This window comes from Haliotis rufescens, unplaced genomic scaffold, assembly GCF_023055435.1.
Source record: "Haliotis rufescens isolate VD_foot unplaced genomic scaffold, xgHalRufe1.0.p SCAF_12, whole genome shotgun sequence".
In the NCBI taxonomy this organism is placed as follows: domain Eukaryota; kingdom Metazoa; phylum Mollusca; class Gastropoda; order Lepetellida; family Haliotidae; genus Haliotis; species Haliotis rufescens.
The window spans coordinates 15,179,329-15,196,692 of NW_025963802.1; the positions used below are offsets into that span (position 1 = coordinate 15,179,329).

General features: G+C 43.3%; 1 protein-coding gene across 2 annotated transcripts; it reads right to left on the bottom strand.

The window, feature by feature from the left end:
• Positions 1 to 379: 379 nt before the first annotated feature.
• Positions 380 to 17,173, bottom strand: LOC124146049. 2 transcript variants are annotated; one of them, XM_048393383.1, is made up of 13 exons: positions 17,034 to 17,173; positions 15,357 to 15,422; positions 13,990 to 14,064; positions 12,573 to 12,695; positions 12,214 to 12,351; positions 10,303 to 10,374; positions 9,559 to 9,672; positions 8,586 to 8,723; positions 5,615 to 5,752; positions 3,792 to 3,903; positions 3,429 to 3,478; positions 3,142 to 3,182; positions 380 to 464 (listed from the first exon to the last, which is right to left on the bottom strand). In XM_048393383.1, exons 1-12 carry the CDS (start codon positions 17,065 to 17,067, stop codon positions 3,142 to 3,144), a joined length of 1,101 nt encoding a protein of 366 aa, XP_048249340.1. In that variant the 5' UTR covers positions 17,068 to 17,173; the 3' UTR covers positions 380 to 464. The 2 variants fall into 2 exon arrangements, with proteins under 2 accessions (XP_048249340.1, XP_046372059.2); XM_046516103.2 differs by lacking the exon at positions 3,142 to 3,182 and having other exon boundaries at positions 3,388 to 3,478.
• Between the last annotated feature and the right edge of the window lie 191 nt (positions 17,174 to 17,364).

A 17,364-nucleotide genomic window follows, 5' to 3' on the forward strand; every position in this document is an offset into this window, starting at 1 on the left:
ATCATGATGTCAATCACTAGATTGTCTGGTCCAGACAGTTATTTACACACCACCTTCATATAGCTGGAATATTGCTGAGTGCGGGGTTAACCAAAGAAACAACCCAAAAAACAAAACAAACACGTTAGCTAGCTCTCACGGTTCGAGACCTAGTCTGCCCGCAGTCGGGTGGAGCGACGCTCATCTCATTCAATGAGTTTGATGTGTAGCGGATACTTGTCAATGCTCACACTATCAACCACTGTATCGGTCCGATCTGTACAAGGTCGCGGTCACTGAGCTGTCATACAGTTCACTTCAGCGTACATCCCTACTAACTCATGCACTATTATCTTGTAGAATTGATTCACCTCCTGGTATTAATTCAGCACATCATGGCAACACACAAAATGGGTATTTAATTCATAAATGAATACAGAAGGAACAACTGTGTATTTGTGTGTCCATTCATCTTGACATCCATCCTGAAAAGAGATGCACATGCGCAGTCATATACAAGACAGGGAAGGAAAGTCCAGCATCCACAGTTTGATATCTCATGGCATGTGTGTGTGTGTGTGTGTGTGTGTGTGTGTGTGTGTGTGTGTGTGTGTGTGTGTGTGTGTGTGTGTGTGTGTTGGGTTCCAGTTATATCACTGCGTGTCGAACCCACAATCATAGGTTTCTGGAAACTCTGCACGGCGAATCGCGGCACCTTAGACGACTGGGCCAACCCATGGCATGAGTTTACTGGGCAGGCCAAGTCGCCGCAATTCGTTGTGCAGCGTTGCGTCCTGGAGGCTTGCAGAAGTCCCATGAGCATGAGTTCAAATCCAACATAAGCCCTGATAATGATCGTTGGTTTATCAGCACCATACCCCGTGCTCGCGGATTTTAAGGAAGCGGCAGACGATTAAGAGCCGCACTTCGAGCGTTCCCCTCACAATGAGCCACCACGCCAAACTAAAGACTGAAATACCTAACACAACTCACTCGCTCATTACACTCGCTTCAAATGTGACAGCAAGAACGCTCATCTGTGTACAGTGTACAGTTGGACAACACTTACCTGGGTCTGCATGTTACAGTGTACAGTTGGACAACACTTACCTAGGACTGCATGTTGCAGTGTACAGTTGGACAACACTTACCTAGGTCTGCATGTTGCAGTGTACATTTGGACAACACTTACCTAGGACTGCATGTTGTAGTGTACAGTTGGACAACACTTACCTAGGACTGCATGTTGCAGTGTACAGTTGGATAACACTTACCTAGGACTGCATGTTGCAGTGTACAGTTGGACAACACTTACCTAGGACTGCATGTTACAGTGTACAGTTGGACAACACTTACCTAGGACTGCATGTTGCAGTTTAATCTTGGGCAACACTTACCTAGGCCTGCATGTTACAGTGTACAGTTGGACAACACTTACCTAGGACTGCATGTTACAGTGTACAGTTGGACAACACTTACCTAGGACTGCATGTTGCAGTGTACAGTTGGACAACACTTACCTAGGAATGCATGTTGCAGTGTACAGTTGGACAACACTTACCTTGTCGTAAGCGTTAAAATGTGTACAGTTGGACAACACTTACCTAGGAATGCATGTTACAGTGTACAGTTGGACAACACTTACCTAGGAATGCATGTTACAGTGTATAGTTGGACAACACGTACCTAGGACTGCATGTTGTTGTGTACAGTTGGACAACCCTTACCTAGTATTAAGCGTTACAGTGTACAGTTGGACAACACTTACCTAGGACTGCATGTTACAGTGTACAGTTGGACAACACTTACCTAGGACTGCATGTTGTAGTGTACAGTTGGACAACACTTACCTAGGACTGCATGTTACAGTGTACAGCTGGACAACACTTACCTAGGACTGCATGTTACAGTGTACAGTTGGACAACACTTACCTAGGACTGCATGTTACAGTATACAGTTGGACAACACTTACCTAGGACTGCATGTTAAAGTGTACAGTTGGACAACACTTACCTAGGACTGCATGTTGCAGTGTACAGTTGGACAACACTTACCTGGGACTGCATGTTACAGTGTATAGTTGGACAACACTTACCTAGGTCTGCATGTTGCAGTGTACATTTGGACAACACTTACCTAGGACTGCATGTTGTAGTGTACAGTTGGACAACACTTACCTAGGTCTGCATGTTGTAGTGTACAGTTGGACAACACTTACCTAGGACTGCATGTTACAGTGTATAGTTGGACAACACTTACCTAGGTCTGCATGTTGTAGTGTACAGTTGGACAACACTTACCTAGGTCTGCATGTTGTAGTGTACAGTTGGACAACACTTACCTAGGTCTGCATGTTGCAGTGTACAGTTGGACAACACTTACCTAGGACTGCATGTTGCAGTGTACAGTTGGACAACACTTACCTAGGACTGCATGTTACAGTGTATAGTTGGACAACACTTACCTAGGTCTGCATGTTGTAGTGTACAGTTGGACAACACTTACCTAGGTCTGCATGTTGCAGTGTACAGTTGGACAACACTTACCTAGGACTGCATGTTACAGTGTACAGTTGGACAACACTTACCTAGGACTGCATGTTACAGTGTATAGTTGGACAACACTTACCTAGGTCTGCATGTTGTAGTGTACAGTTGGACAACACTTACCTAGGTCTGCATGTTGCAGTGTACAGTTGGACAACACTTACCTAGGACTGCATGTTACAGTGTACAGTTGGACAACACTTACCTAGGACTGCATGTTACAGTGTATAGTTGGACAACACTTACCTAGGTCTGCATGTTGTAGTGTACAGTTGGACAACACTTACCTAGGTCTGCATGTTGCAGTGTACAGTTGGACAACACTTACCTAGGACTGCATGTTACAGTGTACAGTTGGACAACACTTACCTAGGACTGCATGTTACAGTGTATAGTTGGACAACACTTACCTAGGACTGCATGTTACAGTGTATAGTTGGACAACACTTACCTAGGTCTGCATGTTGTAGTGTACAGTTGGACAACACTTACCTAGGTCTGCATGTTGCAGTGTACAGTTGGACAACACTTACCTAGGACTGCATGTTACAGTGTACAGTTGGACAACACTTACCTAGGTCTGCATGTTGCAGTGTACAGTTGGACAACACTTACCTAGGACTGCATGTTACAGTGTATAGTTGGACAACATTTGCCTGGGACTGCATGTTGCAGTGTATAGTTGGACAACACTTACCTAGGACTGCATGTTACAGTGTACAGTTGGACAACACTTACCTAGGACTGCATGTTACAGTGTATAGTTGGACAACACTTACCTAGGACTGCATGTTACAGTGTATAGTTGGACAACACTTACCTAGGACTGCATGTTACAGTGTACAGTTTGACAACACTTACCTAGGACTGCATGTTACAGTGTATAGTTGGACAACATTTGCCTGGAACTGTTATTTGCTGACAGGAGCTCGGCAGATTCCAATGAGGACATCTACAAAATAGACGTAAATAGAACAGATTGTGTTGGACTAAGGGCATCCTATGGTTACAGTTGACCTCCTTTGTCCGTGTCAATACCTATTGCTGCACGATTTTGTCAGTATTTGCTTGGCTTTGTAAGAGCGACACGCAACAGTGTACAAACTAGGATACTATAGTTGCGTGTTGACTGAATTAAAGAGAAGGAAATCTCTCTTAATTTAATCATATGATGGGTTAAACAGTTTGATTCTAAATCCTCAGCCATACATTCCTTGTGTAACATTCAGAATGAAAGTTCAGATAGTCGGCTTAGAAGCACTTACATGTCAGCACAGCTGACGTCATTGAACTCCGCATCCTCACAGGTACACTCCAGCTGGCAGCCATCCTTCCAGGTCTCATCCTGCTTGTACTCGGTGCCGTGGTACACGCAAACTGGGGATACGGTACATACAGCATTGTGTAACAGAGTGTCACGGTACACGCAAACTGGGGATACGGTACAGCATTGTGTAACAGAGTGTCACGGTACACGCAAACTGGGGATACAGTACAACATTGTGTAACGGAGTGTCACGGTACACGCAAACTGGGGATACGGTACAGCATTGTGTAACAGAGTGTCACGGTACACGCAAACTGGGGATACGATACAACATTGTATAACAGAGTGTCACGGTACACGCAAACTGGGGATACGGTACAGCATTGTGTAACAGAGTGTCACGGTACACGCAAACTGGGGATACGGTACAGCATTGTGTAACAGAGTGTCACGGTACACGCAAACTGGGGATACAGTACAACATTGTGTAACAGAGTGTCACGGTACACGCAAACTGGGGATACGGTACAGCATTGTGTAACAGAGTGTCACGGTACACGCAAACTGGGGATACGATACAACATTGTATAACAGAGTGTCACGTGACGGTACACGCAAACTGGGGATACAGTACAACATTGTATAACAGAGTGTCATGGTACACGCAAACTGGGGATACAGTACAACATTGTATAACAGAGTGTCACGGTACACGCAAACTGGGAATACAGTCGAACATTGTATAACAGAGTGTCACGGTACACGCAAACTGGGGATACGATACAACATTGTATAACAGAGTGTCACGGTACACGCAAACTGGGGATACAGTACATCATTGTGTAACAGAGTGTCACGGTACACACAAACTGGGGATACGATACAACATTGTATAACAGAGTGTCATGGTACACACAAACTGGGGATATAGTACAATATTGTGTAACAGAGTGTCACGGTACACGCAAACTGGGGATACAGTACAACATTGTGTAACAGAGTGTCACGGTACACGCAAACTGGGGATACGATACAACATTGTATAACAGAGTGTCACGGTACACGCAAACTGGGGATACAGTACATCATTGTGTTACAGAGTGTCACGGTACACACAAACTGGGGATACGATACAACATTGTATAACTGAGTGTCATGGTACACACAAACTGGGGATACAGTACAGTATTGTGTAACAGAGTGTCACGGTACACGCAAACTGGGGATACAGTACAACATTGTATAACAGAGTGTCATGGTACACGCAAACTGGGGATACAGTACAACATTGTATAACAGAGTGTCATGGTACACGCAAACTGGGGATACAGTACAACATTGTATAACAGAGCGTCACGGTACACGCAAACTAGGGATACAGTACAGCATTGTATAACAGAGCGTCACAGTACATGCAAACTGGGGATACTGTACAACATTGTATAACAGAGTGTCATGGTACACGCAAACTGGGGATACGATACAACATTGTATAACAGAGTGTCATGGTACATGGACACTGGGGATACAGTACAACATTGTGTAACAGAGTGTCATGGTACATGTTCACTATATATCAAACCAGAGTGTTGTATTGTACGCATACATGTACATGTGACACATATAAACCTTATTCACCAGAGCACCAGGGACAACTCATCGTAGAAGTATCGAACAACAATTCACAGAAAGCAATAATACAAAAACATATACTCAACTTTTTAAACAGTAAAAACGCACAGAGATAATCATGTTTGTAAAAAAATAATTTTAAGCGTTTATTTCCCGACTATGTTGGCGATTAATATGAATAATATTTACAGAATTCCCCGAACGTGCCGGTAGCCCCGTGACCTTCATAAGGGGACAAGGTCACCCGCTTAGTCGTGGTCGGTGTAGTAGTTGTGGTTGGCATGGTGGTTTGAGTTGTTGTTGACGCTGGTGTTGTTGTTTGGGTCACTAGATGTAAAAGTAATTTTATTAACCTCATCTCTGTGACCAATCACGTTTTGTCATGAATGGTACATATCAAAATAGTAACAAGGCTGTACTTGGTTCACCACCTGTTGGGCATTGTCTGGCATATGATTGGCTGATATATTATTTGAATGTCACGGCCGAGGAAAATGGACATACAGGTACACGCGTTACCAATATAACAGCGACACGTTTCCGTGAAGATTAGGTGTAGAATAGGTCTTCAGCAATCCATGCTTGCCGTAAAAGGCGACTATGCTTGTCGTAAGAGGCGACTAACGGGATCGGTTGGTGCATGTCATCGTATCCCAATTGCGTTGATCGATGCTCATGATGTCAATCACTTGATTTGTCTGGTCCAGACCGCCATCGTATAGCTGTAATATTGCTGAGTGCGGCGTTAAACAAAAGAAACTAAGAAACAAACATTTTTAACTTAGGTTTGTTTGGGGTTTGATGATTCATAAACGCCAAGGTACTCATACACCACATTACGAAGTACTTAGTTAACCATAAATATACCCTGATTGGCTGGCTTATCTATTTTGGCTATAAAACCTCTACATACCCACCAATTGACTAAGACTGAAATTGAACAAGGGAATATATCACCTGAACTCATATGGAAATATCACACAAGATGCACTACTATAAACGAAAACCTTGATGCATTAATACGGCTTGAAAAACAATATCGTATGCTGAAAAGAATCTTTGTGTTCCAAATGCAAAAATATTGATTCCAAGTTGACCTTATCTTTTTGTCACTTGACTATGCAAGCCAGGCAATGCGTTCCATAACCGAGTCCTTGAAGCTACCCTAACACTTCAGAATCTAAACTTCGCATGCCTTTCAGAGCATGTCTTACTCTTATCCTTTCCAGGACATGCCACACGCTGATCCTTTAAGAATTTTCAATTTACTTACCCTTTCAGTACATGCGATGTATTTGTCCTTGAGAACTTAAAGTAAGCTAACTCGTGCAGCCTCCCAAAATAATCTGCTAATGCCATTGTTGATCTTATCCAAGTTCACTGATATATGCGAGAAAGTACTCTGTGGGATTGCATCCCATTGTGCCTACAATCCCAATGTGCCTACGTATACATCCCATTGTGCCTACAGAAAGTACCGGAAGTGTAGCAACAATGGGCTATAATTGTCTCCCCTCTTAGAATAATGGAACATTCCTTACAGTTGTAAGTATCACCAGTGACATGAGGGAAAGAATTATACCTCAGAATAATGGAACCTTCCTGATAAGTACCATGTAATCACTTGAAGTGGAAGACATATATCCAAATACATTTATACACTCTAAAAGACAGATGGGAACCTCATCCTGTGTAGATCTTTCAATACAATTATATATGTTTGTACTGAACATGAACACAATCGTGAGAAGATGCTGGAGCATATACATATCTTGTTTTTACTGTTGAGGATTGTTTACGTTGAATGATGTGGTAAGGGTTAGGGTTGGAGATGAACTTACGCCTGATGAGATTCAGACAGACGTTCAGGTATCGGCTATCAGGGCAGTTGAAGAAGTTTACCCAGATGCTGAGGTGCGAGGATGTTTTTTTCGATTACACCTAAGAATGTAGCCCACAAAGGACTAGCGATTGACTACAAGGAGATGCCACAAATCAGAGCCAACATGAGAAGAGCAGCAGCCATTCCTTCCACTTGACCAAGTTCAAGACACCAAGCTTTTCAGCTACGGAAGAAGGTCCTGAGGTCAGAGAAGATAGCCAACTTCAACGACTAAATCACCTCTACCTGGTGGACTACGATGCACGCTTTCTTGCACGAATCTGGACACAGTATGGCAACATGGGACCCAGATCCAACAATCACATGGAAGGATGGCACAATAAACTCAAGAATCGTATCGCCAAGGCCCACCGAAACATCTACCTCTTTGTAGCCAACATCAAGAACATTGAAGCTGCGAACAAGATCAAACGTGTCCAACTGGATCTCGGTGTCCTTCCCAAGTGTGTATATCGTAACTTGACTCCAGGCTTATGAGACTAACAGAGCACACCCAGACTGGAAGAAAGACTCCACTTCAGTTCCTAGATGCTGCTGGACATTCGATTAAATTGGCAAAACAGTTTGTGGACTTTGACTCTGGTAACTTCCAGGTCTGTGAATTAGACTGTTTCCATGACACAGTAATAAGAAATTCATCTGCGAATTCAAATATTTCACATTGCCATTCATAAGTTGTGCATTTCTGTGATATGATTTGACTGACTTTGTAGCAAAAGCTAAATGATAGATGAATAAAACAACGTAACAAATGACTATGACATTGTTCTTTATTGTTATTCATGCCCCAGGATCCCTACACTTTGGTCAATGGACAAGTTAATTTATTATGATTGATTGTTTGTTGTTTAAAGCCGCGCTCACCAATATTCCAGCTACATGACGGCGGTTTGTAAATAATCGAGTCCGGACCAGACAATCCATTGATTGATATCATGAGCATCGATCCACGCAATCGGAATCGATGACACGCATCAACCAAGTCAGCGAGCCTGACCACCCGATCCCGTTAGTCGCCTTTTGCGGCAAGCATGGGTTGCTGAAGACCTATTCTACCCCGGATCTTCACGGGTCTAATAATTTATTATGGGTAAATTAGGTTAAACGTTATATGCTGCATCCTGACCAATCAGACCATATGTTGTTTTAAACTGTAGGCACATTGGGGCCTGCTCTTGGGGGACTTTCTTACCTCCCCACCTCTCCTATAATTTCAAGCACTATGTTATAAACTTTCGAAACAGGCAGCAAGCTTACCGTTGCAGAACTCGCAGTAGGCTCTGCAGTTTTTCTCCGCCCACGACTTATAAAAGGAGTTAACACAGGTGTCCTTTTGAAACTGGTTGCAGTTCTTTACGAGATCCACACATGGAGGGGCTGTGGTCGGTGGTGGGCCTAGCATGAACAGAGAGGACAATCAAAATGTCACAGATCGTCAAACCACATGAGATAAATACTCTAAATATGATTTAGACAAGCTGGATAATGCAGAAGGCTGCAATGTTGGGGAGTCTTCACATTGTCCGAAAAGTTCTGGGTGGGTTTGACTAGGCAGCGCTTCCTGGGAGAAGTCCCATTCGCTGTCTGGGCTGCGTGTAGATGGGCAAGGCCCTGAGCTGATGATGAGCCTAACCAGCCTGACTGTGCCAGGATCACCCAAACCCTCTTTGCTTCATTTTAAAAAAATCTGTATATAATGATAATAATTAATATCATTACATGTATTATTGTTATGTTTTTGCTTCACAACACATTTGTCAGGACATTAAGAATGTTATACTTTATTTTAAAACCTGAGGGAAACTTAGGTTTTCCAGAATTTTATGGTAGCCAGTCACAAAATACAATCGCAATGTGGATTCAGTTAACATATAAGGATGCTCGGATAAAAAGCTCGATGACTTGTACTGATGACAATTATATTACTCAACAGAATTTTAAGACCACGCGATTCATTTATATTACAATAGTTAATCTGTCATACCTTAATCTATACCACTCAAAAGAAGTTAAGAAACCCAGATTCTTCCATATTACTCAACGTGTAGTTAATCTGTCATGACAGAGTAGAGTAAAATGAAAGGATGGTGGTCCTAAAATCTCTTGAGTCGTATATATTGTTTTGCAGGTGTGTGTGTGTGTGTGTGTGTGTGTGTGTGTGTGTGTGTGTGTGTGTGTGTGTGTGTGTGTTGGGGGTTGGTGGCTATGTAGTAGGTAACAGTTTGCCTACTTGTTCCACAGAAACTGCAGTAAGCCCTGCATCTGACCCCGGCCCAGTCCTTGTAGCTCCCTGTACACACGTCGTTTCCGTAGTCGGCGCAGTTGGCGATGGTGTCGTGGCACGCTGCAGCAGGAAGGAATACTGTAAATACTTCACGCTCTCTGTTTAAACTCGTTCACTAAGTCTGACTGTTTATCATACACTAGTACGTAGAGGTGACTATTTTTGGAGTTAAAGACTAGCGATGCTACTGCCATGGCTGTGCCACAATTTACCTTCATCAACGTAGATTTCCATGCTTGCATATTGGTCAGAACACGCACGCAATTTTCACAATCCAGCCAAATGCTGGAGACTATTTATGTAATGGTTGCAGCTCTGATGTTAAGTTATGAATGAGTTTTCAAAGATTCCTATATGTTTATTATGAAAAAGGTGCATTTGGGAAAAGGCGAAAGGTAAAATATCTGTTAATCAGTACGTTTTTATTCTTTACGTCTATGAATGCCATCAATAATGCAGAACTGTTTCGGATTCAATATTTGGCTTGTCGTGGATGTACTGGCTTCGATTCATTGACAATTGAACTGCATCGACAGATTGTGTAAGGTCATAAGGAGCAATATGTCCATAGTGAACGAATGATCTAAAATCTATTTGGCCATGGATTTCTGAGGTATAACAGATATATCACAGCTTGGTCTGGTGGATTATAAGCAAACGCCTTTCTAGCAATGGTCACTGCTAACTTACCGGCGTCAGTCGTGGTCTTCACTGTCGTTGTGGGCATCGGAGTTGTCGTTCTGTAGTTAGGGTGGTGTGTTTCTGCAGGCACATATGTAGGCGTTATACTGGTTTTGTCAACAGGGAGATTGTGCAGGAACATAAACAATACAACATGCATGGTAGTATGATCTAGAGGTATGCTTCGTGTCCTTTCACCACCATGCACATGTTTCAAATCAAGTGTAGTTCTGGCTAGCGTATTGTAGGGCAGTGATCCACGATGCGATCATGAAGACCCGGAGTATTGCTGTGCGGCGTTGGGTGACAGACAAAAACTTACTTTTCCATGCAAATTGTGTGCCATGCGGGTGCTACCGGTAGAGTGGGACATGATTACTCTTTTCGAGAACACCTGGTGTCATCACTGATTTTCAGTGATCCATTCATGTAATGTTCACCACTCTGAATTCTATTTATTTCCAATGGAATTCGCTTCGGCACATAATCGAGACTGGTTATGCTCCGGCGTTGACGTTTTATATGTGTTGTAGTGCACCTGTAACCACACACAACCAGTAACAGTGAATCACTGTTATTCCGGGAGGTTCCTTCAGAAATCTTCCATGGTTAAATCATTTCTAGATTATTATCATTGAAAACTGTATAGGCAGAAATTTCTAACAGTAATCTAATATATGATTTGATCAAGTCATCACAGTGAAAGATCGTGACATATGGTCATGTAGTGCAGTGACGATGTGGAGTCCCCAATCAGCGTCCACATCTCCCTGTCTCCCCATTCCTTTTCATCTCCACCCCTTCCATCTTCCTCCATCCCCTCGCCTCCTCCACCCAGTCACCTACACCCCCTCCGTCAACTCCCCTAGACCCCCTCTGCCTACCCCATCCTTTAACCCCCTCCACCCTGTACCCTACACACCCTCAGCCCTCCGTCATTTCACCCCTCCAACCAGCCTCCCCATCCTTTAACCCCCTCCACCCTGTCCCCCACATACCCTCCACCCTCCGTCATCTCACCCCCTCCAACCTGCCTCCCCCATCCTTTAACCCCATCCACCCTGTCCCCCACATACCCTCCACCCTCCGTCTTTTCACCCCCTCCAACCTGCCTCCCCCATCCTTTAACCCCATCCACCCTGTCCCCCACATACCCTCCACCCTTTTCACCCACTCCAACGTGCCTCCCCCCATTCTGTCACCCCTCCACCCAGTCCCCTACACCCCCTCTGCCTCCCCCATCCTTTAACCCCCTCCACCCTGTACCCTACATGCTCTCACCCCTCCGTCATCTCACCCCTCCAACAGCCTCTCCCATCCTTTAACCCCATCCACCCGGTCCCCCACATACCCTCCACCCTCCATCATCTCACCCCTCCAACCTGCCTCCCCCATCCTTTAACCCCCTCCACCCAGTCCCCCATACCCTCCACCCTCCGTCATCTCACCCCTCCAACCTGTCTCCCCCATCCTTTAACCCCATCCACCCTGTCCCCCACATACCCTCCACCCTGCATCATCTCACCCCTCCAACCTGCCTCCTCCATCCTTTAACCCCCTCCACCCAGTCCCACATACCCTCCACCCTCCGTCATCTCACCCCTCCAACCTGCCTCCCCCATCCTTTAACCCCATCCACCCTGTCCCCCACATACCCTCCACCCTCCATCATCTCACCCCTCCAACGTGCCTACCCCATCCTGTCACCCCTCCACCCAGTCACCTATACCCCCTCTGCCTCCCCGTTCCTTTAACCTCCTCCGACCTGTCCTCCCCTCCATCCCCTCACCCAATCCATCCTCCCAACCCTACATCCGATCTCCTTATCCTCTCACCCAATCCATCCAGTCCCCTCCACCCCTCTCTATCCCCTCTCATCATCCATTCTACCACCCCTAATCCGGCCCCCTCCCTTCTTACCGTGGCAGAAGTTGCAGTAGCTCCTGCAGTGGTTGTGAGCCCAGTCACTGAAGTTGGGGTTGGTGCAGGTGTCCTTGTTGAACTCGTGACAGTTGGGGATGGTGTCATTGCAAGGTGGAGCCGGCGTTGTGAATTTAGCTGCAGTTTACCGAACAATTCATAGAGATTCGTACCTTTTCAATTCCATATTTTAATTACATTATCTAGTACAGAATTCAATTCTGTCCAGTTATACATTAGCTATAGGGAAGAAATGTTTGTAAATCGCAAAACCATCTTTAGATGCTAAGTGTCCATAAACAGTCATCAAATATAGACTATCAACATGTAAACCACTAGACTACTGTGTGAATACTGACGGTCAATGGTACAAAACTCGCAGTAAGCGGCACAGCGTTGAAGAGCCCAGGGTTGGTAGTCGTAACACACTTGATAGTCGTACTTGTGGCAGTCAGTGTCGTTATGGTCCCGACACTCCGTGACTGGAAAAATAGTATTTAACGACATAAAGACATGGATAAATAGAGAAACACGATAATGTTTGTCATACTGATTTTTACCAAACGAGTGATAGAATTCTTGTATTTCCCGAGCGAGAGCGAGGGTATACATGATTTCTTACACGAGTTTTGTAAAATCAATGTGCCACACATGCGAGTGTTATAATGTCTTTGTTAAACACTTGCATAATCCTTTTGAGCTCCCCTTTAGAAATTTGCACAGATCACGACCGTCGTCTTAGAAAACCACAATTGTCTAATGACGTCAACAATTTTCAGCTATGCCATTGTTTCTAGTGTGACGTCAATCCGACCTCACGTCACAATAAGATTCGAATGACGTAAACACTACACTGGTGCGCGTGAAAGGAATTTGCACTTGTGCATACGATGTTTATTAACTCAGGGTAAAGCTCAGGATAAGAATTGATCTTCAGCAACTCATGCTTGTTGCAAGAAGCAACTAACGGGGTCGGGTAGCCAGGCTCGCCGACTTGATGCATGTCACCGTATCCCAATTGCGTTGATTGCAAAATGTTATTATAATTAATATATTAATATATTTAATAATATTAATATTATTCTGCTCAACTTGGCTTTCTGTGTGGTTTAAAGTATCAGACGTTGTCAGCAACATTGTAGTTCCATGGCCGAAATTATACACAAAAATGAGCGTCGCGGGTGTGTCTGTGAAGAAAGTCGGGTGTTCTGAGACACGAGCGGATTCCTTAAAGACAACTACACTCATTGGCTGCAGCACCAACTGTGTTGTTACAGTGTTCGCTGCGGTACCTGCAGTCTGGAACTGACAAATATCGGTTGCCTTGGTACCAACATTGGTACAGAGACTCTATACAGACTTTTGTCAGACATATGGAGGGAGCGAAGGTGACCCAGTCATTGAAGGCGTAACATTTCACTGTGCAGAGTTACGTCCCTTAGGTCGGTTTGGCTGAGTCTTGTCACCATTTGAAATCTACTGAACATACACAAAACTGACACTGTTGGCTATGACAATCGCGGATGCCCCAGAGGTCTCATGCGCTGAATGTCGCTGTAAAGAGTCATGGTTCGAATCCCAGAATCGCCCGGATTACGATCCTTGGTTTGTCAGCACCATTCCCGTGTTCGTGTGCGTGCTTCACATAACTGGTAGACGTCTAAATCATTCGGGCTTTCCTCTCACATTATCTCGCCTTGATATAGCTGAAATACTGTTCAAAGCGGCGTTAAACCTAAATTTCTCACTCGGTTAGATCAAGAAAACAAAACTCACTGTTGAACTCCTTGCTGACGTGGGAAGTGGGGCCATTGTCGGACGAGCTATCAAGAAGATACCGTCGACCCAGTTCTGTAAAACGATATAGCTAATATTACACAAGGCCTTCAGTTGTATTTATGCAGTACCTCAAGTACAGATGGTTGTATAGGTAACGAGATCGGTATTGTATGAACACTCCTCTCAGGCTGAACCCTGAGTCTCGAGAATATATATAGTGTTGTGGCTCTCAATATATCGTGAAATATCCAGCTGCAGTAACGAAGTTACAATTTCAAATATGGTCATCTTGCCATCTTAACTGTTATTATTGTGTTAAAAAATGTGCTTACTTATCATCCATTTACAGGTCTTTACCGTGTGTATAATCTATACTGATATTTAACCTTTCTTTACCCTACATTGTAACCGCATTTGCTTTACAAGTTGTTGTTGTTGTTGTTGTTGTTGTTATTGTTGAAGACGCATGGCCATATATCCTGTTTGAGATTCCTACTCTAATGTATGGAATATATTCATTGTAAAATATTCAGTATATTTCTAAACGTAATCATTTCATTTTTGTAGTACTAACACTGGTATTATTCGTATATTTTTATACCATGTGAATAACAAAAGAAACATCCTTTATTATTAATATATGTAGATATATACAGATATACGACACTAGGCGGGAAGAACAGATATTTTTTTATATTGTTCCAAATTTATTGAATTCTGTGTCAGCGGAGCCGCAAAAACGAATAACTTACAGTTACCTTTTACAACAAATGTTATATATTGGATAACGCTTTCTATGTAAAGTACAAATTCTAATGAGATTGAAGTCCGCCAACTGGTTGTCCAGATACACTAGGTACGTGATCTATACTACCAGTTGTCGGACTTCCATTTCTGTTAAAGCCTCAGTGGCTGAATGGGTTAGATCGCTGACTACGTGCTGGCGATTGGGTGCCCCACTCTGCGAGATGAGACTCAGCCCAACAAAGTGAGTGAGTGAGTGAGTATGGTTTAACGCCGCTTTTAGCAATATTCCAGCGATATCACGGCGGGGGACACCTTAAATGGGCTTCACACATTGTACCCATGTCGGGAATCGAACCCGGGTCTTCGGCGTGACGAGCGAACGCTTTAACCATTAGGCTACCCGACCGACCCCAGCCCAACAAAGTAACAGAATTTGTACTTTACTTATCAAAAATATAACATTTGTTACATTTGACGACTTTCTAAATAGCATTGTGTATCCACAGTTACCTTTTAACTGAAATATGATATAAGATAATACTTGAAGAATAGATGGTAATAGTTGCAAATAATTGTTCTGATCTCTTAAGATTTGACATGTGAGTATTTGACACTACCTCTCAAAGATTGTAGTATGTGGGTCGGCCACAGGCTGAAGCCGGACGCTGCCTGCACCAGTGTCACTGAAACATGTTTACAACCGAGGTGAAGACAACGCTCTGATTGGTGAACGTATGGTGAATATATGCATGCAATGCGACCTTTTGGTAAGTTTTTGTTTTGCTTCTTTGTTTGTTAAACGCCACACTCAGCAATATTCCATCTATGTGACGGCGATATGTAAATAATTTAGTCCAGTGAACGATATACTGAGCAAGGATCCATGTCGTCGGGGTATGATCCAAGCAATCAACCAAGTCACCGAGTCTGACCGCGCGATCCAATTTTTCGCCTCTTGCGACCAGCATAGGTTGTTTGGGACCTCGTCTAACCCGGATTCTCACAGGTTTGAGAAGACAGCAGCAGGTGACAGGAGAAAAACGCAACATCCGGGTATACGTGAACACACGCCTCTAAGTAAGTACGTGTTCGATAGCAAAGATAACCGCATTTCAGTTTTTCTAATTTATTCTCAGCTTATGGCAACGAAAATCCAATGAAAAAACCCCGATAATGAATGTTATTCCTTTTGTGCACATGCATGTGGACCCTTTAAATCATATATAATGCACATGATGCACATGCATTAAACATCTTTTAAATCACGTGTAATGCACATTGATGGCAACATTTACTTGCATTTTGTTAAAACATACTTGTTTTTATGAAAATTGTGTGAGTGGCGGGTGCTACCGGTAGAGTAGGACATGGTTACCCTTTTCGCGAACACCTGGTGTCATCACTGATTTTCAGTGATCATTCATGATATGCTATTCATTATTATGGTGCCTTTAACGCCCAATAGAATCTGTGTCGGCAGATAACCGAGACTGGTTATTCTCTGGAGTTGACGGGGACACGAGTGGCCCAATCGTCTAAGGCGCCGCGATTCGCTGGGCAGAGTTGCGTCCCTTGGCCACGCCAGAAACCTATGATTGTGGGTTCGAATCCCGGTTCGCCCCGATTATGTTTCTAGGTTTGTCAGCACCATACCCGTGCTCGTGGCTTTCACCGAAGTGGTAAACGTCTGAGACCTGCATCACTTCGGGCTTTCCTCCCACATTAAGCTGACACGCCGCGATATAACTGGAATACTGTTAAAAGCCGCGTTAAACCCAACTCACTCACTCTGGAGTTGACGTTTTATGCCATATGAAATGTTCGAATTTTCCTTTAAAACTTAAGCATCAACATATTCAATATATTAAATTGCATCGTTTCGTTTTCAGTGAGTTAGCATAGCATTCAACACAAAACAATGTTTATAAGGACTGCAGGGGTTTCTCTGGACGAATATTAATAGATAAATCTTTTTCTGACACATCTTTTTTCAAGGTACGAAAATAGATACCTAGATAAAATTAGCCATTTGTTCATGGTCAAAAAGGTTTAGAAGATGTTGAAGAACAAGTACTTACTTTTTTCACATCAACTTTCATCATGTTAGAGCAAAAACAAATATCAGAATGAATTATCGGTTGCCTATCTTTCAACAGTGTCCCATTTATGCTACAAACACAATGGAAATTGGGTCTGACTAAAATTATTGACAATTACGATTATGTTTTTTATATATCAGTGATATAATAATAATGTGTAAAAATAATCATGAATCAATTAATCGTTTTACTTACCAGCAATAATACACAAACACAACGATCCTTTCATATTTCGGCTGAGTCTTACTCAGCGACACGTGTCCTATAATTTCCAGAGCTAATTCAACACTCCTATGATATAACAGTGTGTCTAATTCCGTCACTTTATCTTATCTCAGACGATTGCGACACAGATACGGCTGTGTCAAACTTTGATTATTTACAAAAAATGCCCTTTAAGTCCATGCACTTGTTAAATTGTGGAAGACTATTTTAAACTAATCAAATACTGGATCAACTGTATTGTGGGGTCTTTCTCAATCTCATTAAAATCAGATCTTAGTTCTCGCTACCGTTAAACTTAGAT

What these genes read in the sequence shown, in the direction of transcription:
- LOC124146049 (XM_048393383.1), bottom strand. Translation starts at nt 17,067, where the DNA reads ATGAAAGGATCGTTGTGTTTGTGTATTATTGCTG. An exon ending in GTGTTTGTGTATTATTGCTG is followed by an intron (nt 15,423 to 17,033) that starts GTAAGTAAAACG and finishes AACATGTTTCAG; the next exon opens with TGACACTGGTGCAGGCAGCG. An exon ending in CTACTGCAACTTCTGCCACG is followed by an intron (nt 10,375 to 12,213) that starts GTAAGAAGGGAG and finishes ATGTGCCTGCAG; the next exon opens with AAACACACCACCCTAACTAC.